The 25,479-nt window shown below is 40.0% G+C and overlaps 2 protein-coding genes across 3 annotated transcripts in view; both read left to right on the top strand.

Moving 5' to 3' along the window:
- LOC134804049 (serine/threonine-protein kinase PRP4 homolog) overlaps positions 1–23,919 on the top strand; it is a 45,416-nt gene extending 21,497 nt beyond the window's left edge. For both annotated transcript variants that reach the window (XM_063776929.1, XM_063776930.1), the window contains exons 7-11: positions 3,583–3,729; positions 14,271–14,424; positions 16,066–16,180; positions 19,231–19,607; positions 20,475–23,919. In XM_063776929.1, coding sequence (XP_063632999.1) covers positions 3,583–3,729; positions 14,271–14,424; positions 16,066–16,180; positions 19,231–19,607; positions 20,475–20,681 — 1,000 coding nt within the window. In that variant the 3' untranslated portion in view covers positions 20,682–23,919. The remainder of the gene's footprint in view (positions 1–3,582; positions 3,730–14,270; positions 14,425–16,065; positions 16,181–19,230; positions 19,608–20,474) is intronic.
- Positions 10,377–13,583, top strand: LOC134805158 (uncharacterized). The gene has a single exon (XM_063778458.1). It carries the CDS (start codon positions 10,437–10,439, stop codon positions 13,581–13,583), a length of 3,147 nt encoding a protein of 1,048 aa, XP_063634528.1. The 5' UTR covers positions 10,377–10,436.
- Positions 23,920–25,479: the final 1,560 nt, after the last annotated feature.

Raw genomic sequence — 25,479 nt, 5'->3', positions numbered from 1 at the left:
GTACGAGCAGCATACTGCCGTTGGCTTTTAAATAAACTGGAGGAAGATCGCCTGTTCATCCGCCGCATTATTTGGAGCGATGAAAGTTTGTTTTCCCGTAACGGCATGTGGAATAGGCGAAATGAACATATGTATGCAGTAGAAAATCCGTTCGAATACCGACATTCGGGTCACCAATATCGGTGGTCCGTTAACGTCTGGGCTGCAATACACGGGGATACACTGATTGGACCTGTTTTTTTGCCTCCAACTTTGAACAGAGCTGGATACTTGGAACTGTTGAATACGGAGTTGCAGAATTACCTTGACGATTTACCAGTGGCCGAGCGTAGAGAAGTATGGTTCCAGCAAGATGGTGCACCGGCCCATTCTGTTAACGAAGTGCGGCTAGCCCTGAACGACGAATTCGGAGATAGATGGATCGGCCGGTTCGGACCGCATCGTTGGCCACCACGATCTCCGGATCTGACGCCTCTAGACTTTTTTCTTTGGGGGACTATCAAGGATATAGTGTACAAAACGGAGAGTGACAACGCCGAAGAAATGAGGCAAAGGTTAACCATTGCTTTCGCCAGCCTGCGCCGTAGAAACGTTCGAGAGCGAATATTAGCAAAGGTACACCGACATACTCGCGCACGGGCTGCAGCCTGCATTATTATGCACGGAGGCCACTTTGAACATAGAATGTGAATTTATTCAGTTGTAAATAAAGTAGTTATGATAATAACAACAACAACAACCTCTTTCATAATAAATATCTCTGGTTTCCTTGACTGATAAAAAGGTTTTAGTTTCTTAACACGTTTCACAAAATTATTTTCGAATAATTGGAAACTATTTAAAATACGTCATTCATACATCATTGCGATACTGTCAACGATCGGAAAAAAGTGTAAAGTCCCGAGCTTTCCCGACGGTGATCCTTAATCTAGCCGTCATGTGCACATGCTATAGGGTTATCACCACAGTTAAAAAGAAGTATTTTTGCAATTTTTATTTTTTACTCAATTAACGATTCTTACCATTACCAATCGTCTCTGTATCACTTAAACGACCTAATACTTCCGGGAAGGATCGTCGTGCCTTTCCACCCTGTATATTATATATATCGTTGTCTGAGTACCCACAACACAAGCTTTCTTGAGCTTACCGTGGGGCTTAATCAATTTGCGTAAAAATGTCCTATAATATTTATTTATTTATTTTATTTATTTAATGCGCTTATGAATAACGCCATAAGAATCATTAATAAATAAAACTATTGAAACTGATTATATTTGCGTATATTGAATTCATACTACATCGTATCATGACATTCGTCATGGACATTCTTAGTATAGTAGTATTAGTTTTCAATTACAAATACATTCAATTGTATTTCTAATTTAATGCATGTTATTATAAGATGTAATGTTTTGAAAAGATGTGTCTCGCCGAGTTTCTTGCCGGTCCCTTATTGGGATACCCTTCTACAATTTAGGAGGGAATTATATCTTCTCGGGTCAGAGGTTGGGTTAGAGCCGGCATAGTTTTATCGCGTATCTTTATCTTTACTTGAAAATAGTTGTAATGTAGAACTAGCCTTATGAACCAATTTTGTATGTATAACTGGCCTTAAAATTTACAGTTTATGATGGTTCATTATTTTGTGAGTGGGTAGTTTGTGCACAGTGTAGTTTTTCCTCAGTCACCCGTTGACCAAGAACGCTGTAAAGGGTTCGAAACGTCGGGATGTAGTATGAATTCAATATACGCGATATAATCCGTTTCAATAGTTTTATTTCATGAGTAACTATCGCGGTAACCGAAGACAGAATTATTAATTGAAGATGGGCTCAATGTACATTCTGACATAAAGGACTCCGAGGGACTTAGTTTTTGGCTTAGTTTTATTATATTTTGAAGTGAAAACTTCTTTAGCGGCGCTGTGCACTTTTTGAGGTGGGGAAAAAATGTTAAACTCGAGACAGCGTAAGGCGTGAGGCATAGGGCGTAACCCTCTCTTTCTACCGCGCGGCAAAAATGTATGCCTGAGCCGGCTGTTTCGTTTAGACGGCGCAGGGCGCTTGCGTGACGTCATGTGTGACGGACAATGTCATTGTTTTTTTATTTAAATGCCATCTAGTGAGTTTCCCTCAAACTGGTATTAATATAACTGTAAGTAGTACTCACAGTGATGTTCTTAGGGGTTTCAAGTAGATAGGACTAGATGGCGTTAACCTCACTTATACACAGTGATGCAGACATTTTGCACTAAATGGCGCTGTTATTAATATTTTGAGTTACAATGTCGTTTAGTTTTCACTTCTGCCGGCACTCCCGGAGTGCAATCCGTTGTTTTTTTTTTATTATAAGAATGCCCCTTTTTAGAGGCATGTTATATGTTTGACTCCAATGTCTGTCTGTGGCATCGTAGCTCTCAAACGGATGGACCGATTTCGATCCGTTTTTTTTACTTGAAAGCGAGTTTCCTTGCGGTGGTTCTTAGCTATGTTTGATAAAAACCGATACGGCAGCTCTTTTCCTATATGATGTAGTTGTAGTATTGTTGGTATTAAAATGGTTTTATTTGGCATAATGCGTAGGGGATTGTTAAGTTGTTTAATTTTATAGTTATACTGGTGACGCTGACTGGTGACTCAGCTCAGATAAGAAAGCACATCAAATTTTATGAAGGCATCTCATGACAATCAGTCAGATTCATATAATATGTATTTTCATTTCTTTTATTGACTCTATTTTCTTTTACTTTTGTAAGAATTTGATATGTTTTCTGAAAGAGCTACGTATTTGTATGATTTCATGTACATATATGTTTTTTTTATAATATTTATATAAAGTTATATACTTACTGAGTATAATTGCATGAATTCTATAGTAAATTTAAATTGTATTTTTCTTATTTACTCGTAATGCATGTTAATTATAAGATGTAATAATGTTTTGAAAAGATGTGTCCCGCCGAGTTTGTTGCCGGTCCCGTATTGGGATACCCTCCTCCAATTGAAGAGGGATTTAAATCTTCTCGAGGCAGAGGTATACGTTTGGAGCCGGTATAGCTTTATTTGACGTTCATAAGCGCATTGTAAAATGCCTACTTGAATATTAGGTCCTTACCTATGAAATTGGCGTTTTTGTTCATAGATATAAGTCTGATCCTAGTTTTTTTTTTTTTACAAAAGTACATACACAATTACAATAAAACTACAGTGCACTCAATAAACAACGATTTTACATACAATTAATTGTTATTTTTTATTGTTAAGTGTTCAGAATTAAGCCTTGAAAATAGGTCTTTTCATGTGCTGTCGGTTCGAGTATTAAAATTACTTATATTTTTCTAATGGTACCAATTTTCAAGAAATGTAGATATTGAAAACATACCTTAAAGGTGTCAAAAATTACTGGAAAAATTTTGTTTGGTTTGAATTAGCCATCAAAAAAATATCCGCAAAATTAATTGTATGGAAATTCGTGTTTCGTTGAAATTCTCCGAACAAAACGCCAATTTCATAGGTAATGACCTAATAAACTATTTTTTATCTTTATCTTATCTTATCTATATATATTGTTTGCCACCAGAGTCCGCATCGGCGAATCGCTGGACAACCGTTACACGGTATACGGGTACACCGGGCAGGGAGTATTCAGTAATGTCATAAGGGCGCGGGACCAGGCGCGGGGCGGCGCTGACGTCGCCGTCAAGATCATACGCAACAACGAGATCATGTGAGTACCTAACCTAAGTGAGCTGTATACACGTGCTCTAGATACACGTACGGGTATAGTATGAACAGAGAGCGAAACTTTGGTGCCGATGACAGACGTATGACGTCAAGCTAAATACAGAGTGTTATTATCTAGATTATAAAGCCTCTTTAGTTTACTGATATTGAAACTTGAGTTGAGAGTTTTTATACGTACTGGACACGTATAAAAACATAACTAACTGTCTTTGTCATGTTAAAAACAAGATTGTTGGAAATGACAACCAATTTCCATTTACTTATTTGTTTATTACTAAAATATAACCGAAATATTATTGTTTGAAGTCGCTATGGAGTCTATGCAGCCGTATTTTCAGAAATTTTCTTTTCTGATTGTAAAAAATTAAAAAAATGTACTGCTCCTGCTGTGACCAAAATTTAACAGCAAAAGCAAGCAATATAGAGAAACATTTGAAAACAACAAAGCATATTGAACGAGAAGGAGAGAAAATGACACAATATGATTTTAACATGGATTGAACAAATTTTATGATAGCTTCGAATATACCTTGGAAACAATTATGTACAAAATAAAAACTGAGGTGTTACAATGTTGTTTTAAAAAAACATCCTATATGCGACTTAACGTCATAATGACTGCATCGGCACCAAAGTTTCGCTCTCTGAGTATGAATTTTCTCAAATGATTTTTACGCCTAAGACCCTAATCTCTTAAACAAAAACTATTGTTTCTTTTATGTGAGCGGTTAGCTCCCGTATTAGACACGTGGCAAAGCAACAATGTCCTTTAAAAAGCAACTGTATCGTGATAGTATTAAATTTCAAATAGCGTAACAATCAGATGAAAAGCTTTTGTACAAAATTAATTTATTTGATTTGCTTCGTTTTCTACAGCTCACCAAGAGATCCTGGGATATATCTGATAAACATTACGCGTCTACGCTATTTAAGGAATTATCCAAAAATATAGCAGACGCCACTGGTGATCGTAGAGCTGGCAGCTTCCTCGCACAAAGAATAAGTATTGCGATACAGCGAGGAAATGCTGCCAGCATCTACGGCACCATTCCGCAGATGATTAATTTGTAGTTTTTTATTTTAAAATTAGTTTTATTTATTTCTAGATTTAGTTTTTAAGTTTTATAGGTTAGGTAGTTATTTAATTATGTTTTATCAAAAAGAATAGATAGAATAGAGGGGTCCTGTCATTGTAAATTTTGTAGTCACTGTAAATTTACTGCCATCTATCGACACACGACTAAAACTCAAAATGAAAACCTATAAAGTTATCAAAAAATGTATATATATGGATAAATGATTTTATTATTTTTATATCATTTTGATCCATGTTCATTCACTGATATCTATGTGTTATAATTGTTAAATATGAAACGGTGTCGTCACGCCATCTAGCCGAGGATAGGCTAAAGGTGTATGCGGCATCTATTTGAGAATGACTTTTACTTGAATTCCGAGGCACGTTTTTTCCTTAGACTTTATTCGTCTTATACGAAGTTACATATGTCTTTGGTTTTATTTATAATCATAATCATAAATCATAAATCATTTATTTTGCTTAAAACATGGTACAATAGATGGTCAACAATTATAACTGAAGCACACATTTCACCAGTAGCTGGCATGCAAAATTTATACCTACAATATTTGAAACTAACAAAGTCATAACAAAAAATTATAATTAATGGAATCACATAAAATAATAAAATACATTAGTAATATTACACATTAGTCACAACACATAAAACGCAATAGTAGGGATTAATTTCAATAATTAAGAGATTCGAAAAATGTCAAGAATATAAAAGAACTTAAGACTACATACCAATTTAACAATTATAATAATCAAAATAATCACTGACATGATAGAAGCATTCGTCTATTAACCATTTTTTTAACCTAGTTTTAAATAAATTAAGTGGTAATTCTTTAATGTCATCATGTAAACGATTATAGATACTAATTGACATACATAGGGCATTCTTGCCATACAATTTTGTTTTTTTTGGTGGAATAATAAGTCTATCAGGGTACCTCGTGTTAAACTTACATATATCTTTCTTTTTACTGAAAAATTCCGGATGAAGTTTTACAAATAGACAAACTTCATAAATATATATGCCAGGTACAGTCAAAAGTTTTAATTCCTTAAAAAGCGGCCTACAAGATGTTAAAATTTCTACATTACATATAGCTCTTATGCACTGTTTCTGAGCTATTAGCACTCGTTCGGCATGGCTCGAGTTACCCCACAGAAGAATTCCGTACCTAAGCAGAGAACAAACGTATCCATGATATGCCTGTATTGCAGTTTCTCTCGTGCTTACCTTTGTCAGTTTCCATAGAGCAAATGCAAATGAGTTAATTTTACTACATACATTTTTAATGTGACCGCTCCAGGAACATTCATCGTCCAGCCATATACCTAAAAATTTTGTGCAACATGATTCTGTTAAGTTTTGATTTTCGTACGATACAGTTAACGAGTGTTTATTGGCATTTTTATTTACAAATTGTATATAAGTAGTTTTGTCAATATTGATATTTAAGTTATTTCTACGTAACCATGTTATAACATCAGTAACCGTATTGTTAATGTCATTATTATATGTGTTAACATCATGGCATGGTATGACGATAGATAGATCGTCAGCAAAAAGCGTACACGTAAAAACAGTTACATTTGGTAGGTCATTGACGTATAATAAGAAAAGAAGGGGTCCCATGATGCTCCCTTGTGGAACACCCACATTGTTTACATTAGTGGACGATTTGTATTGAACTGTGGTATTGGAAGAGTCAATTTGGGTTACTTCCACGAATTGTGTCCTACCATATAAGTAGCTCTTGAGCCAATCGTTGGGTACACCTCTTATACCGTACAGTTCACATTTAGCTAGAAGTGTTTCATGGCAGACAAAATCAAAGGCTCGGCTCATGTCAAAGAAAATGGCAGTTACAGGCATGCTCGTGTTCATATAGCTGAGTATGTTATTTGACAAGGTGAAAGCAGCCAAAGTAGTCGATTTACCTTTCTGAAAACCAAACTGTTCAGTTTTAATAATATTAAATCTATTCAGAAAAGATGTTAAACGTATATGAAATGCCTTTTCAAAAATCTTAGATATTACTGGAAGCAGTGAAATTGGCCTGTAGTTTTCAACACTTTCCTTGTTACCTTTTTTGTACAATGGTTTAATGAGAGATAATTTCAAAGGTTCCGGGAAAATGCCAGCCGAAAAAGATAAATTTACTAAATAACTTATAACTTCAGCTATTTCTTTTTTACAGTCCTTAATTATTTTGGTTTGTATTTCATCATAACCAGCAGAGTTAGTTGAGTTGAGATTAGTGATGATTCTACATATTTCATTTTCATCTGTTGGCGTTAGGAACAGATTGGCATTACTTCTATCAATTAGAGAGAAATCAGGTTTAAAGTTGTCATTATTAATAGAATTCGTTAGATTAATATAAAAGTCGTTAAAAGAATAGAGGGTAGGTATGTATATTAAGTTTGTATGCATCTTTATTATGAAATAAAATGAATGAACATTACTCGCCTGTATGTTTGTATATAAGATAGATTTTCAATAGGGGGTATTACTGCAATGTTCTACCGCCAGAGTGCAGCACTAGCGCCTATAAAATATATGCGTTCACTGATAGTAAACCATAGAGTAACTTATGCATACTGTGACTTTAAGCTGTTTTTTGACTAGTTTTCACAGACAATAAAATACTACATTGATTCATCAAGGCGGTTTGTTAACAAGGGCCTACCGGGAAATGTGAAAATCGAAATGAAGTCCCTGCAAACACTCCCGACAAATGAGAGTAATTTAATTTTGCACTAAATTCATTCCAAATGGGTTTGAAATATACTTCCACCTTCAAAGCAATTTATGCTATGTCTCATCAATCTCATCATGTCCCTATTTACGTGGAATTACTCTTGAACTGAATTCATTTATAGTCCCCGGTTCAATGATATTGTAGATGACGGCCTCCTTTGATATCGATATACTTTTATACCTTTTTCTATATTTTTCTGTTTTACTGTCACTAATGTCATTCGAAGAAAATTACACCTATATTTTGCAAGATTTCCTCGTTTTTATTGCGAATCAAGTTCACGACCTTTTCATTGGTCTTCGAGCCGGTCCTAGTGTTATGTTTGAACCGCGCACAAAGTAAGTTTCGAGCTACAAAATGATTCGCACTCCTATAAGGACAAGAAGTCTCACACGCGCAGAGCGCGATGCAAAACCCGAGGTAATAAGAATGTCCAAGTCTTCGCCCTCGCACTCAACGACTATTCGACCAGCAGACACGACGTTCGTCGCCGGTAGCAGCCACATGGAAACCTCGGCGCACACCGATGTGCCGCACCCGCTGCCAGCGCACAGCATGGTATCTAAATCCTCGTCTGCCATACGGAAAAGGTTAGAATATGAGCGCGCTAAAGAGAAGATTCTGATTGAAGCCAAGACTGCTAAGGATTTAGTAGATTTGAAGTATGAGGCTGAACTAGCCGACCTAAAGTCAGAAAAATACAGTTCACACCAGAGTAGTAAAAGCTCACGTCACAGTTCCCGCATTCGCGACGCCAGTAAGAGCACTCGTCAAAATGTTGAAGACTGGATGGAGCGTAGCGCGCGAGAACTTGATCCGTTGCAGCCCGCCCCCGAGGTTGATGATAACCTGGGCAACCAGCCGGCACCTCCCCTCGCCGACTCTAATGGTACTATCAAGTTACTCGCAGCCGCAGTAAAGAATTTGACGATCGCCTCCACTAAAGATAAGTCACACGCCAACATTTTGAGCCGCATATGTACGCCGCGAGATTTACCGAAATATTCCGGCGATCCGCTCGAATGGCTGCAATTTAAACAAGCGTTTGAGGAGTCAACTGACGTTTGTAAATTTACCCCGAAGGAAAACTTATGGAGATTACGTAAGTGTCTGCAAGGACAAGCGAAAGAAACCGTGTCAGCCCTGCTTATGACCGCCGCCTCTCCTGATCGTATTATGGCGACACTTGAACTTCGTCACGGCGACCCCGAGTGTATTATAAGCAGACTCATTCATGACATTAAGAAGCTTCAGGCCATGTCCCAAGAGTACCAGAAAGATATTGTCAATTTTTCTGTCAAAGTCCAAAACTTCGTCGAGTCTGTGAAGGCAGTGGGGCGCGAGGAGTACGTGCAAGGGCTTAGTATTGTCCCTTTGTTAATATCGAAACTACCTCCAGTACTCGTTTCAAAGTGGTCGGATTATAGCTATCCACTAATCAAGGACGGAGCAAAGTCACGTTTGAATATTATGTCCGACTTTCTCAACATGGAAGCTCTCAAGATTACCACGACCGCCAACGTTCATCTGCAAAGTTATCGCCCTGAGCAGAATAAACAAAAGCAACACGATACTACTACTAAAGTTGCACCGAAAGCGCAAGCAATTTTATTGCAAACTGACCAACGCGACGACGAAGGGAAGAACGATAAGTGCCTCTTTTGCCGCACTCAATGTCATAAGTTGCCTGACTGTAAGAAGTTTAAACGCGCTTTACGTAAAGACAGATGGCGCCACGTTAAGAAGTACGGACTTTGCTACAAATGCATATCGCAACGCCACGATCGTGAGACTTGTTCTGCGCCTGTGTGCGACAAGGATGAATGCGGAGGTGCACACCACAGTCTATTGCACTACGTAGACATCAACAAAGATGGCAAAGCTTCAACTTCGCGCCCGGTTGACGTTAACGTCAGCGCCTTGCCGCAGCCCGAGTCAACCTCAGTCACGGAGTCACCATCGAGTTCCACAATACAGTCATCGTCTGTAACAGAAGCTGCGACGTGCTCTATAAATACTGAAAAGCGCGTACTATTGAAAGTAGTTCCTGTCAACATTCACGGACCGAACGGCGTGTTTAGTACGACTGCCTTTTTGGACGACGGGTCTTCAGTTTCGTTGTTCAGCTCCGAGTTAGCAGCGCGCGCCGGCCTCACCGGCCGCAACGAAACCATGCGCGTGTGCGGCGCCTGGAAAGACGACGAGCTTGTGCACGAAGCAACTCTACTGACTTTACGTATTTCTAGTGCTAGTGGTAGTACACATGATGTAAATGTACGTAGCGTTCAACAATTAAGTATACCTGTACAAAATGTTAACTTAGTAGACTGTGACAAGTATGAGCATTTGAAAAAACTTAAAACTCAACTTCCTTTTGCTAAGATTTCTAAGCCAGAGTTGTTAATAGGTCAGGACAATTATAATTTACTTGTACCTTTAGAAGTATGCTTAGGGCCTGATAACGAACCGTCAGCTACACGCACCCCCTTAGGTTGGTGTGTTCACGGGCCGGTACATGTGCCGCGCGCGTCGAGGGCCGCACGATCAGCGCACGCCACGCTCAACCTCTGCGTGGTGCCTGAGGAAGACGCCGTCGCACACGCACTGCGTGAGCTACACGACGAGGTACGCCGCTCGTTTGCGATCGACTCTTTGGGAGTTGCAGGTAAGCCTAGAGAGAATGCTGACGATGTGAAAGCGCAGGAAATGTTAGAGAAATCTGCAGTGCTCGCTAATGGCAGGTGGTCAGTGGGTCTTCCGTGGAAAGATCCGCACGTCAGCTTGCCCGATAGTTACCCTAGCGCATTTAAGCGGCTACAGGGTGTAGAAAAGAAAATGCTAGCTGATACAGCTTATGGACTCAGGTACGAGGAACGTGTCAACCATTTGTTTGAAAACGATTTTGCACGGGAAATGGCCGACACGTCACTCACGCCTAATACATGGTACTTGCCACATTTCGGAGTTGACAATCCGAACAAGAAGAAGCTGCGTTTGGTTTATGACGCAGCAGCTAAAAGTCAAGGCAAGTCTCTAAATGACTTTCTTCTCACGGGTCCGGATTTACTCGTTTCCTTGTTCGGCATTATGGTTCGTTTTCGAGAGGATAGGGTAGCCGTAACCGGTGACATAAAAGATATGTTTTTGAGAATTAAAATTAATCCCGTAGACCAGAATGCCCTTAGATTCCTGTGGAGAGGTAGGAACCCCACAGGCCCAGTGAAGACGTACGCGATGACGTCGCTGATTTTCGGCGCGAACTGCTCGCCCTTTATTGCCCAGTACATTAAGAACAAGAACGCTAGCAGGTTCGAGTCTACGCTACCAGCTGCCGTCTCTGCTATACGCCGCCAGCACTATATGGACGACTATATTGATAGTCTGCCGGATGAAGCTACCGCCATCAGTATGGTAAAGAATATTCGCGATATTCACAGTGCGGGAGGTTTTGAAATCCGCAACTGGACGTGTAATAGCGCAAATGTGCTCGACACTATACCTAAGGATATTTTAGGTAATACAGCTGTGAGGTTTGGACTGGACGATCATGATGAAGGTGAGCGCACTCTTGGACTGATGTGGTACCCTGCCAAGGATGAACTGGGGTTCGATGTGTCATTCAAGCGCATTCCCGACAGCGTCATCAAAGGCGAACTGAGACCTACGAAGAGGGTTATGTTGCGTGTTATTATGTCAATTTTTGACATTTTTGGGTTCTTGTCACCCTTTACTACACAAGGCAAAGTTATGCTGCAGGACACCTGGCGTCTCCATATCGACTGGGACGATATTATTCCAGATGAATTGTATAAAAAATGGTGCAGTTGGTTGGAATTACTGAAAGTTATTGGAGAGATTCGCCTGCCGAGATGGTACCAGTCGTGCGCTTCCAGGTGTAAAATGGGAGATGAGTTGGCCACTACTTTACCAAGCTCTTCTTTTCATGCCGTGACCGAGCAATGCTACAGTGACTTAGAACTGCATTTATTCAGTGACGCCTCACTTAAGGCAATCTCAGCGGTTGCGTATTGGCGTTGGAAGAGTAACGATCAGATATGTGTCGCGTTTGTTGCCAGCAAAAGCCGAGTATCTTCGGTGAAACCTCAAACTGTGCCGCGATTGGAACTTCAAGCTGCGTTGCTAGCAGCTCGACTCGCTGACTCAATCGCGAAGGCACATCGTTTGCACGTCACACGGCGATACTTTTGGTGCGATTCAAGTACGGTGCTACACTGGATTGGCAACAACACTCGTCGATACAAGACTTTCGAGGCTAATAGATTAGGCGAGATCGACGACCTGTCACAAGCCTCTGAGTGGAGATATGTGCCAACAGGACTGAACGTAGCGGACATTGCTACAAGAGAAACGTTCAATTATCAGTCTTTTCTCAATGAGTGGTTCAAGGGACCCGAGTTTTTATACAGCGATGAGACTTGCTGGCCAGCGAACGTCCTGGAACCCGAAAATGAAGTCGGCGCTGAAGCTTGCATGACCGTAGTACAAAACTCACGTACATGTTTCCCGGTTCCTGACCCTGAGCGCTTCTCCTCGTGGCTACGATTTCTGCGATCTACTGCTTGTGTTCTCAAGTTTACAAATAAATGCAGAGGTATCGCACTTGACGACTACGCTCTGATGGAACAAGCAAAGCAGTTAATCCTGCGGCAAGCTCAAGAAGATTCCTTTGCCAGTGACATACAAGCAGTAAAGGCAGGAAAAGACTTGCCACGCGATAGTCGGCTGAGAAATCTATCTCCATACTTGGACGAGAACAATGTTTTACGCGTGAGCGGCCGCATTGATGCTGTTGCTGACGTACCTCAGGAAGCGAAAAGGCCCATTATTCTTGACGGACGGCATCCTACTGCCAAGCTTTTGGTCAAGCACTATCATGTAAAGGCTGCCCACGGACACCAAGAAGCGGTAGTAAATGACTTAAAACAAGAATTCTGGATAATTCACTTGCGACCTACCGTCAAAAATGTTGCGTCTCATTGCATGCTCTGCAGGTTAAGAAAGGCTACCCCGCAGGTGCCTCGGATGGGTGACTTACCTCAAGCGCGCATGGCGCATCATCAACGTGCCTTCACCTTTTGCGGGATCGATCTGTTTGGGCCCATGGAAGTCACAATAGGCAGACGTCGAGAAAAACGTTACGGCGTTTTGTTTACTTGCCTAACCGTTCGTGCAGTCCACATAGAAGTCGTTCACACACTTACTACTGACTCATTGATTATGGCGCTTCGACGAATGGCGTCTCGACGTGGGTGGCCGTCGCATATTTATTCCGACAACGGCACGAACCTACGCGGAGCAGACGTCGAATTGCGAAGATCCATACAGGAGCTCGACGAAGAACCACTTAGAGCCGAAGCTCTTAACAATCAAGTTCGCTGGACTTTTATTCCGCCCGCCAGCCCCCATTGGGGTGGGGCGTGGGAGCGCTTGATTCGGACCGTAAAGCGATCTCTTCGTGTCATTTTAAAAGAACGAGCGCCCCGAGACGAAACTCTCAGCACTCTACTAGCGGAAGTAGAAGGTATTGTCAACGGTCGACCACTAACACACGTGTCGGTAGAGCCGGGCTCCTCTGACGCGCTTACGCCCAACCACTTTCTTGTAGGCTCTTCATCCAGGTTGCCAATACATGGCGTATTTGACGATTCAGACTTAGCTTTAAGGAAGCAATGGCGAATAGCGCAGCGATTGGCCGATATGTACTGGAAGCGGTGGATGAAGGAGTTCCTCCCGCTTCTGTTACCGAGAAAGAAGTGGCAACAGGAGCAGAAGCCACTGGGAGTCGGTGACCTAGTGCTTGTCGTTGACCCTGACTCGCCTCGAAACGTGTGGCCACGAGGCCTAATAAAAAGTGTCCTGCCTGGAAAAGACGGTCGCATCAGGGTAGTCGACATCAGCACCGCTACCGGCGTGCTGCGCCGGTCTGTGGCGCGCGTGGCTCCTGTACCCTTAGCTAATTAGTGCTAGTTTGCGCACTAGGGTGGGGAGTGTAGATGACGGCCTCCTTTGATATCGATATACTTTTATACCTTTTTCTATATTTTTCTGTTTTACTGTCACTAATGTCATTCGAAGAAAATTACACCTATATTTTGCAAGATTTCCTCGTTTTTATTGCGAATCAAGTTCACGACCTTTTCAGATATAAAAGACTAGAGATGCACCGGATATTCGGTTACAATCAGGTATCCGGCCTATCCGGCCATTATTTCAATATCCGGCCGGAAACCGGATATTGCCTTACTATCCGGCCGGATACCGGATAGTGCCTTACTATCCGGCCGGATACCGGATAGTAATATTGCTTGATTTCGGAGTAAACAAATTGGATTTAAGAAACAGTCACGGTCATAATCGTACTTGTTTATTCTTTTGAAACAATTTAAACATTCCACTGACTTACACGCGCACTCATTTCGATTCGTACCTAGAAAATGAGTCCGTGCGAACGTTAATTAGGAAACTGGTCAAATCTGCACAATGCGCAGCTGAAAAACCGAAATGTAGGTATAGTTCCGCCGGTCGAATATTCGGCGGCCGGATACCAGATATTCGGCAGATGGTCAGGCCGAATATCCGGTATCCGGCCAAACAACTATCCGTTGCATCTCTAATAAAGACACACACTAAGCTCTTGTTTCGTCCCAGGCACAAGACCGGTCTACGCGAGCTGGAGATCCTGAAGCGTCTGAACGACGCGGACGCGGACGACAAGTTCCACTGCCTCCGTCTGTTCCGCCACTTCTTCCACAAGCGCCATCTGTGTATGGTCATGGAACCACTGTCCATGAACTTGCGTGAGGTAACTAAACATGTGATGCAAAATAATTGTCCCACCCGCTATCGCAAAATATCTTTGTCCCTTTCAAAAATGTCCCTTCGTCAGTTCCAATAATGTTCCTTTAAATAAATGTCCCTTAGAAACATGTCCATATTGAAAAGTGTTCCTTTATCGCTTTCGCAAATTATGACCATTTGTCTCTTTGACCCTGTCCCTTTCTTACTAATGTCCCTTTCGCAACCCGGCCTTCCTGTAAAGTGTAAATGATCCTATAGTAGCCTATATAAATATTGAAGCGTCTGAAAGTGGGCGATAAGTTCCACTGCCTCCGTCTGTTCCGCCACTTCTTCCACAAGCGCCATCTGTGTATGGTCATGGAACCACTGTCCATGAACTTGCGGGAGGTAACTAAACATGTGATGCAAAATACTTTCCTTCTTTGTCAATTACTTCATTTCTAATTGAGAAATCTAATAATATGAAGCCGTTACCTAAAAACACAACTGACCTACATTTCGAGACCAAAATAATTCGAAATATATGGTTATTTCGACGTTTTTGCAAAAAACTGGTTTCGATCCCTGGTTCCACCCGCTTTCGCAAAATATCCCTTTGCAAAATTCCCCCTGTCCCTTTCAAAAATGTCCCTTGAGTCCCTTTGTCTGTTCCAATAATGTTCTTCCCTTTAAATAAATGTCCCTTAGAAACATGTCCCTATGGAAAAGCGTTCCTTTGTCGCTTTCGCAAATTATGACCATTTGTCCCTTTGACCCTGTCCCTTTCTTAATAATGTCCCTTTCGCACCCCGGCCTTCCTGTAAATGATCCTATAATAGCCTATATAAATATTGAAGCGTCTGAACGCGGGCGATAATTTCCACCGCCTCCGCCTGTTCCGCCACTTCTTCCACAAGCGCCATCTGTGTATGGTCATGGAACCTTTATCTATGGATCTACGAGAGGTAAGTACTTTACCGCAAAACTATATATGTGGCACGTCCGCAAATATCACTTTTACAAAGTGAACCGGCGGGGACATTGTTTTATAAGGTGTATTTACTAATACACTTTATAAATTAAACAATCAACCATTAGATCAATATGTACGGGAGGTAAATACGGAGCGTGCTTGAACTATAGGGGGCAGCGTAGGAGCGAGGCGTAAATGGTGTAGCCCACAAGATGGCAGAACCAACTATGCACAAGAAAACGTACTAGAACGGTAGATGGTAGCGCATGCTTTGGCAATGTACATGTTTATGTTTCCGATTCAGGCCACAAGATGGCAGACCATGTCCCTATATGTTACATTAAAAATGTCCCTTTGTCTCCTTCAAAAATGACCCTTTTCCTTTTCGCTAAATATCTCATTGTCGTTTTTGCAATATGTTCCTGTGTCTCTTTAACAAAATGTATATTTGCCCCTAAGGGTGGTATTCAACCTGTCCAATTTCTATGTCCAATATTTGAACAAAATTCTTTGATGAGGCCCATTCCACTTAATCGGTTATCTTGGTCCAAGTTTTTATACTATTTGCGTAGGCATTTTCCATTAAATGTCATTCATAATATTTGATCAAATTTCGGTGTTTCTAGCAAATTTGATCAAGTCATCCAATTTCTTTGATCAATGCACATTGGACACTAATTGTTTTTTTTTCAGGTGCTAAAGAAGTATGGCAAAAATAGCGGAATCCACATCAAAGCAGTCAGGAGTTACACTCAGCAGATACTACTAGCGCTGAAACTACTCAAAAAGACTGGGATATTGCACGCTGGTATGTAGAGTAAATGTAGGACCTTGTATATCGTCAGTTGACAAGCAAAACTCACTAATTACTAAAAAAATATTAAACAAAAATCAACCTTATTTCGGTATTAATATGGTTCACTATGGCTATTAACTTGTAGTAGTAATTAGTGAGTTTTGCTTGTCACCTGACGATATGTAGGATTATATGTATTTTTAGTTTTTTAGCATTGAGAGGAAAGGGGACGTCCGTTTCTCCATACAAACGTAGACCCCATTTTCCTCTCTGCATATTGACATTATGGATAGTATTTTTTCATAATTTGATGTGTATTAACCATAACTATGCCCCTAGCTTTGCTTTTTTTTTTTTCATTTTGTATCATTGTAAGAATTAGGGGCGAAAAACAGATTTCATACAAATATTTAAATGATCCTAACCAACTCCTAACTCTTATAATAATTATTGTGGTTGATATACAACAAATTGAGTCAACATATTTTAAATAATGTTAATATCCAGAGAAGAAAAGGTGAATTTCGCGTTTGACGAAATCAAATATAATTTATTTATTGGTAAGTATAAAACAAACTTACAGACGAATCCTCTCTATCATGATTTTACGTCGTCACTATTTAAAATGCCAACTAAAATACAGGTCGCAACCGGAACCGATTGCCATAACAGTTGATTTATATATCATAACTAATTTATATATCATAAAATATTCATGGGAGCACTGTCGGCGCGGCTGGTTGACACCACAGGGGACCCCAGGGCTGCGTACCTCTCTCAACGTATTTACCTTACGATACAGAGAGGTAACGCCGCCAGTGTCATGGGGTCCATGCCGCACTCCGACTTGTTAGAAGGGGTATTCTCTTTGAAATTGATTTAGTGTTTGTAGGTACTGGGTCATTCCACCGTTTCGGGTGTTACACTTGAACTCTTAAAATAAGGTTTTATTCGATATTGTAACAGGAACTAGGAGGTTATGACTATTGATTCATCTACTACTTTGATAATATTTTCTTTTCCTGTACACACATAATTAAAGTATAAGAGCAATAACGAGAGAATCACTAAAAAGTAGCTGTTTCGGGCGTTACGGGAATTGGCCTATACCTTCTGACCATCAGTACCAAAATGCATAATTTAGCGAATTTTGTCAAGTAACCTCCAGTTTTATTTATGTCAAGTAATAATAGTTAGTATAGTCTACTGAAACACCGAAGTAACACTTAGTATCACTTTTCAATTAATTTTAATAAAATAAATTACCTGTTTCGGGCGTTACTCATGGTTCGTTTCGGGTGTTACGAGCACGAAATTAAGACGGATTTATACGAAATTATGGCTCATTTTATTGAAATTATTGTCTTTTTAATAAATTCGATTAAAAACATAAGTAATAAATGCTGAATTATTATAAAATACATTAATCTTAACAATAAAAACTGTTTCTCGAAAATATCATAATTATTTTTCTTTCGATGCGAATATTACCGAAAATATTCACTTAATCAAAAAATGGTCGATGGTGACACCTATTCATTTTGAAAGATCTATCCAACGACACCCCACGTCACAGGATTAAAGTCGCAAAAAAATTAAAAATATTTTGTACAGGAGCAAACCGAAAAATTTTTTTTTTTGTAATTTTTGTGTTACTACTTTGTCGCCATGATTGATTTATGTATCCATGACAAATTGCAGCTTTCTAGCACTAACCATCACGGAGAAAAGCCGGGGACGGACAGGCGGACGATCAACACGTTTCGGGTGTTACACAACTTCAAACTTTAAAACATACGACTAAAGCAGACGCTAAAACAACAACTATTACACATTTGTATAGGTTCACATCATAGCCTTTCTTTGGCAAAACATGTTTGGCTATAGTTAATTAAGGGAAAAGTTACACATACTTTTATCTCTTTTTCGTTTCGGGTGTTACTTTGAGACCACAGTCTAGAATACTCTTCTAAAAACCGATTAATCCATGCTTTTTAATATTTTTAAAGACAAATTATAAAATTACGATATTTTACCTGAAATAACTGCGGGAAATTTGTAACAGTTTACAGTTACTTTCTTTTAATTAGTCTTGCCAATATCGCTGTATAAAATTAGTTTTACGCCTATCATTTAAACGTTGCGATCAAGTACATGAAAAACATATAAAAATTGCTTTTTTTTTCGGTTTTTTTTTCTGACATGAAGGTTTGGTATGTTTTCTATGGAAATAGGTTAGTGTTGACTTCTTAAACTAATTTTCATTTTTGAACCCTTGGTAGCGTTTATTATGGAATGACCCTACTACTACTTGTAGTAGTGGTTTTTTGTAGGTAGGTATACAGTGTGGAAAGATAAGTTGGGCCCTGGAGGGAAACTACCTTAAAACCTTAAGCTGGCTCATTTTACTTAAAGGAAACATTCCTTTATTTTTAAAAAGAAACAAAACTGCATTCAAAGATTTTCTAAAACTCGCTTGCCTCGCCCGGGACTCGAACCGACTAAAAATTCCAAAAACTAAACACTCGCAATTTTATTCTACTAGTCGATACAGTTAATGTTAATGATAACATTTCTCCAAGAAACATTAGGTCTTACACTCGTCTGTCGTGTAAAATATCCAAAATATCTAATATTTAGTACTCAAGATTTTTCTACACAAGCCAAATTTAAGAAAAAAAGAAATATTTTTAAATGCAGTTTTGTTTCTTTTTAAAAATAAAGGAATGTCTCCTTTAAGTAAAATGAGCCAGCTTAAGGATTTAAGGTAGTTTCGCTCCAGGGCCCGACTTATCTTTCCAGACTGTATAATAGTTGTGTTTTAATTTTATTTTATATGTAGGTTTAACTTTAGTTTTAATATTATAATGTTATTAAATGAATGTAACCTAATACGTAAAATATAGTTTCTCAAAGGACTGTCTCATTTCAATCATAGACAGAGAGAATCATACTATCTTTGTCTTACACTAGTACTAGCACCCAAAAGAAAAGAATGAGTATAGTTTTCCTGGTTCTTACTGGCTGACAAATTGGTTTGACGAAAATAATTTTCTTTCCAGACATAAAACCCGACAACATCCTAGTGAACGAAAGCAAGCTGCTCCTCAAACTGTGCGATTTCGGCTCCGCCGCCGTGGTGACAGAGAACGACTTCACGCCCTACCTCGTGTCCAGGTTCTACCGAGCCCCAGAGATCATCCTCGGCGTGCCATACGACTTCGGCATCGACATGTGGTCCACGGCCTGCACTATATACGAACTGTCCACCGGGCGCATCATGTTCAGCGGCAAATCCAATAATGAAATGTTGAAATATTTTATGGACTTGAAGGGAAAGATCCCTAATAAGATTATCAAGAAGGGCATGTTTAAGGACCAGCATTTTGATGCGCAGTGCAATTTCTTGTATCACGAGTTGGATCGGGTTACTGAGAGGGTGAGTTTTGTGATTTTTTTAAGTTTTACTAATAATATTGGACGTAGTTTAGCGAAAGGTCAGGTAGGTTTATCCTTAAGAAATTATCGTTTTGAATGGGTTTTTTTGACAGAAAGTAGACAGAAACGTGGCTTGGGTCCTTTTCCATATTTTGAATGGGTTTTTTTGACAGAAAGTAGACAGAAACGTGGCTTGGGTCCTTTTGCATATTTTGAATGGGTTTTTTTGACAGAAAGTAGACAGAAACGTGGCTTGGGTCCTTTTCCATATTTTGAATGGGTTTTTTTGACAGAAAGTAGACAGAAACGTGGCTTGGATCCTTTTCCATAAATGATTGTTTAGTGTTTATATAAATGCCACGTTTTCACCATTTTGCATACATGTCGCTGAATTTCGTTCATGTAGCGTTCGATTTCGATCGACATACACTTAACACACCATGCCGTAAAGATCGTTTTTCCTAGGATATCGGTGCCGTCATATAGCGGCCGTCTCCATACTAAATAATACGGCTAAATATGGATGTCGTAGTATTTGTATGGAGACGGCCGCTATATGACGGCACCGATCCTAGGAAACCAGAGCATAAGTGACATCGGAATATCAGTTTCCATTTGTAATAATGTGAGAATACAGACTGATTGAATTTCAGATTATAATCCAGTGGCCCTAGTGAAAAAGGGTACAAGTATCTGGCAGCGTGCTTGTAAAAGGGCGTAAGTTCCAAATAACACTTATGCCCTAATATACCTAAGCTTCGCGAGACTTATTATGCCCTTTTTCACTAGGGCCACAGATCCATTACTTGACAGAGTAGTATGATGACACAACTTCATTTATAACTAACAATTTTTCCTCAAATTTCAGGAAAAAGTAGTAGTAATGACCAGCATAAAACCGACACGCGACCTCCAATCAGAGCTCGCGCCCTCCCACCACCGCCTCCCAGCCAACGAAGCGAAGAAGATCACGCAGCTCAAGGATCTACTCGAGCGCATGCTGATGCTCGACCCGGCCAAGCGCGCGTCCGTCAACCACTGCCTCGCGCACCCCTTTATACAAGAGAAGATATAGCATATAGCCGCTCATGTAATACAGAATAAATAATAGTACTAGGTGCAGAAGGTTCACTCTCTAACAAAACGCGACTATTACGACAGATATGACCGCTAGGTGGCGCAAACACGAGCAGGCGTCCGTTCCGTAGCGGTGTGCGGCAACTACTATGGCTAGACACCAAAATTGGTGTGGGCGCATGTACCTAGTACCTACTTGTACTAATGAGATCGTGATTTCAATATTTAGTTGGATGGTGAGCGTATTTTTGTAAATGTAATAATGAAAAAACTAAATATGTCATATTTTACAATGATTACACTAAATTGGTGGTATTATAAGTGAAATCATATTAAGTTAACTAAATCAATCTAAAATGTCTAAAGCTGTTCCAAAAATCACAATTAAATTGACCAGGGCACTGCATAAATCACACTGAATTGAGTGAAGATCACACTAAAATTACTAAATGACACAACCATTCCAAATCAGTTATCTAAATCACACCTAATCAACCAAAATGGCTAGTTGACTACTCGTTCTATAAAATTCCCATAAATCTGCCACCATTGGCTACCAAGGCCTCGCCAGAAGCGAAGAAGATCACTCAGCTGAAGGATCTACTGGAGCGCATGCTCATGCTCGACCCGGCTAAGCATATATTGTATTGAAATGACAGCTGTCATCGTAGCCAAGCTATGTGAAAAATACTATAAACCTAGGGGCCAATTTTATAAAGCTGCCTTTACATTTACCGTTGACACTTGAGAGGTTTTTTGACGACGATTGTTACTCGTAGCTTTATAAAATAAGGTCCTGCAGGCATATTATGAATCGCTTTATCCATGTGATAACTGATAAAACAACTATCACTTTTTAACTCCGCGGGATAGAAAGTGACGGACACCATTTTATCAGTATCACGCTGTCACGCAGACGAACGACCTTCACATCCGTACTGCCGGCGTATTATGGATTGGATGGATTGAGCTTTATCCATCTTTTTCCACGTGATAAAATAACTGTCACTTTTTAACTCCGCGGGATAGAAAGTGACGGACACCATATTATCAGTATTACGCTGTCACGCAGACAAGAACGACCATCACATCCGTACTGCCGGCGTATTATGGATTGGATGGATTGAGCTTTATCCATCTTTTTCCACGTGATAAAATAACTGTTACTTTTTAACACCTTTGGATAGAAAGTGACGGACACCGTTTTATCACGCTGTCACGTAGACAAGAACGACCATCATATCCGTACTGGTCGGATAGAATGTAACACAGCTTATACATATGTGTCGTTAGACTTGAAATGTATCTGAACTTTACTTTGACAACTTTACTTTTAGGTACTTTGACTTAAAATTTATAAAAATTCTTGGCGTTATTGTGCGCGTTGGAGTTGGAGAGTCTGCCACCTATAGTATTATATAACTCGAAGGGAAGTAACGTAAAAGTAACGTAAAAACCCCAAATATCGCAAAATTTTATCCCACCCATCGAGTTTGAAAAATACTATCTAATATTTAAACGGGCAATTCTTGTATATTTATATATATATTTCGGGGATCTCGGAAACGGCTCTAACAATTTCGATGAAATTTGGTATATGGGGGTTTTCGGGGCCGAAAAATCGATCTAGCTAGGTGTTATCTCTGGGGAAACGCGCATTTTTGAGTTTTTATATGTTTTCCGAGCAAAGCTCGGTCTCCCAGATATTAGTGGCTTAAATCAGAAACATAAGTATAAGTACATTAAGAACCATGACTGAAACTTGACATTGACACTTCGACCCAATATAGGTACAGTCATCTGCAATAATATATTACACTTCGAAGGCCGCAAAAATATCTGACACGATCTTATTTGTAGAGCCATAAGAATGTGTCACATATTTTTGCGGCCTTGGAAGAGTAACATATTATTGCAGGTGACTGTACAGGGGGCTCTTGTGCTGCCCATTGCGTCGCCGTAATTGGGCCGACTTTTATTTTGTTGTTCTTTTATTTCAGCGTATGTTCTAAAAAAATCATCGACTGAGTTAAGAATACGTATCGTTTTCGTAACTCTACGAAAAATTGCATACCTACATTGTTTTTATTCCAAATTGGGACATTTATCCCACCCAGAATGAGGAGCTCTTCGAACCAATCAAATTCTATCCAAATCTAATAAAAATACATCAAAATAAAAATCAGCCCAAGTTTGTAAAAAACCCACTACACTGCCAACCCGCGGGTTAATGCTGTACGAATATAGAAATTTTGGAGCTTGGCCATTGACGTATATCTTCTCAGGACTGGTTTACGGGCAATCAGAATGGGGCATGAATGGGGCCAGTACTGCGGTGTGACACCGCTACAACGCGGTTGGTTGATAAGTTCGCATCACGCGCGCGATTGGTCGCAACTAGTTGCGTTAGGCTGCACGATTGGCTCGAATTCGTGAGTGACACCGCTGAATTAGTACCATTTTTAGTGCCCGTAAGGCCCGTCCTGATATACGTCTTTGAGCTTGGCACTCAAAGTGTTACATGATTAACCCTTGTAGTTACGGAATTAAAATGTATATTTTATAAGCTGATATAGAAAATTTGGACTAGATTGCCCTATGTGTTTAACATCAAGGTGAATATACAGGTTGTTTTAATATGATCCAACCTCAAAATCCCGAAATAAAATATAACAACTTTTGTTCGCCTAAGCCTATTTTGGCGTTAGTCTTTCAGTATGGTCTATATATTCACCTGGCGGCGTGGAAAACCCTTTAGTACGGTCAAGCAATTTAATTTGAGCATCATTTTGTAACTTGTCGCAGTGGCAATAGTGTGAGATCCCTAGGGACTTTCATAAATCAATATGAAAATGAGTCACGACAAGGTACGTAATGGTACGAAAATATGAAAATGAGTCACGACAAGGTACGTAATGGTATGTAATGGTACGAAAATGAAATTCTTTGACTGTACATTTCTTCAACTTAACTCAGACGCTAGGCATGGTAGTTGTGCGATTATCTGTAGGATCTAATTTCTTACTGGAAATACGAATCAATTCCATGTTATCAAACAGTAGTTAACCTAAATAAAAAGATCAGACTTCTCACCGAACCGTCTCAGTTAAGCAGTGGATGTAAAGTTAAGTTTAATTATAGTTAGGCGTTAATTTCAGAAGATGTAATGACGTGTCAATGAAGTTACTTAAGTTGGGATGTGTTAGTTGGAAATAATTAAATTATTAAGACATTTATGAGTGCTTTTCTTTTCGAATGAAGTCCCTATACAATTTGGACTGTAATAAGTAATTTACAGTTTCAAGGTTATTAATTCAAAAGCAAATTTTTGACAAAAGCATACGAACGGAGGGGGGATAACATATTCACTGCCAAGAAAGCGCTAGGTGTGTTAATTTTGTGTTTGGAAATGAGGCGCTTGGCAGCTTGGCACTGTAAGTGTTAAGTAAATAGAGTTAGACAAGAAAAGTCTGCAACGATTTTGATAGCACACGCAGTGTAAGTGTTATTTTAAACGTCACACTTCTATGAAATTATGACGTATAAATAACACTTACAACTGCGTATGCTGTCAAAATCGCTGCAGACTTGGTCTAACTTGTTCAGTCGTTTATAAAGCTATTCTAAGGTTATGTATCCATTGGATTACGTCACTGTCGCGGGTACACAAGTCTGCAGGGTTTCCGTCGTATTTGCTAAGTGGGCAGTACTGAATGATGTGCTCGATGTCCTGCACAGGAGCCCCTTTGGAGACTATCCATCCACATTTGTGCAGGAATGCTCGTGAGCGACCGCAGCCTATTCACATGGCACCATTCTTTTCTAGGCAATGAGAAGCCAGATGGTTTTACTGTAGGGCTGATAGTAATCCCAATATTCCCAATCCTTTCGGGAGGGGTTCCAGTCCTCGTCCCATTTGTTCGAGATATTAAAGCTTGCTTTCATTAGGTTTCTGCAGTTCGGTGAGCAGGGTGTCGAGATTTTAACCGGTGTTGGAGAGTTCTCAAATTCAGCGTGGGCAGTTAGTTTGGGGTGGATCAAGATCTTTCGTACCTCATGTACGTCAGCGTCTTATAGTAGGTAGCGTCTTATTCTAATAGCTCGGTAGGTACACAATATTATTTGTATGGCGTACCGAACTATTTGACTACTTTGGATGCTACCTACAATACGACGCTGACTGTACTAGCGTTTGCTGTTTCCTTAAGTGTGGAGGCGGTATATGACCGAGGGTTAGAAGCCACTGGACCGGAGTGCTTTTGATGGTTCCGGAAATGCATCTCAGTCAGGGTTTGCTTTAAGTGTAGATACGTCTACTTTGCGTGTGCACTGTGAAGCCAGATAGGTGCGCAGTATTCCGTTGTTGAGTAGACTAGGCTAAGAGCAGTGGTACGAAGTAGGTACGCCGGCTTTTGCACCCCATGTGGTGCCAAGCCAGTCAGTGCAGGGAGGTTGTTGCGAGTTTGGAGCCTCTTCCAGTCTTCCCCAATTTATCTACGAGTAAGTGCGGAGCATAATTGAGACTGCGGTGCAGGGTCACGGGTTACTACCCTACTCTGTTACTACTACTCTGTTTTTTCACAAGGAACCAAAATTAGAAAAGTGCGATTATCTCTAAAACCACGAAACTTTTACTAGGCATAAAAGTGCATTTTCTAGACCAGCCTAAGGTGCCCTGTCGGTGGTTAGAAAATTACTTATCCATTAATTACTGGGCATCCTGGTATATTGTCCTATTATACTACTCTTTGCTTTACATTTGGAACCATGTATAATCTGTGGCTTTTAGAAGGCAG

Source organism: Cydia splendana, chromosome Z (assembly GCF_910591565.1).
Source record: "Cydia splendana chromosome Z, ilCydSple1.2, whole genome shotgun sequence".
Lineage (NCBI taxonomy): Eukaryota > Metazoa > Arthropoda > Insecta > Lepidoptera > Tortricidae > Cydia > Cydia splendana.
This window is presented reverse-complemented; position numbering and strand designations above follow the sequence as displayed.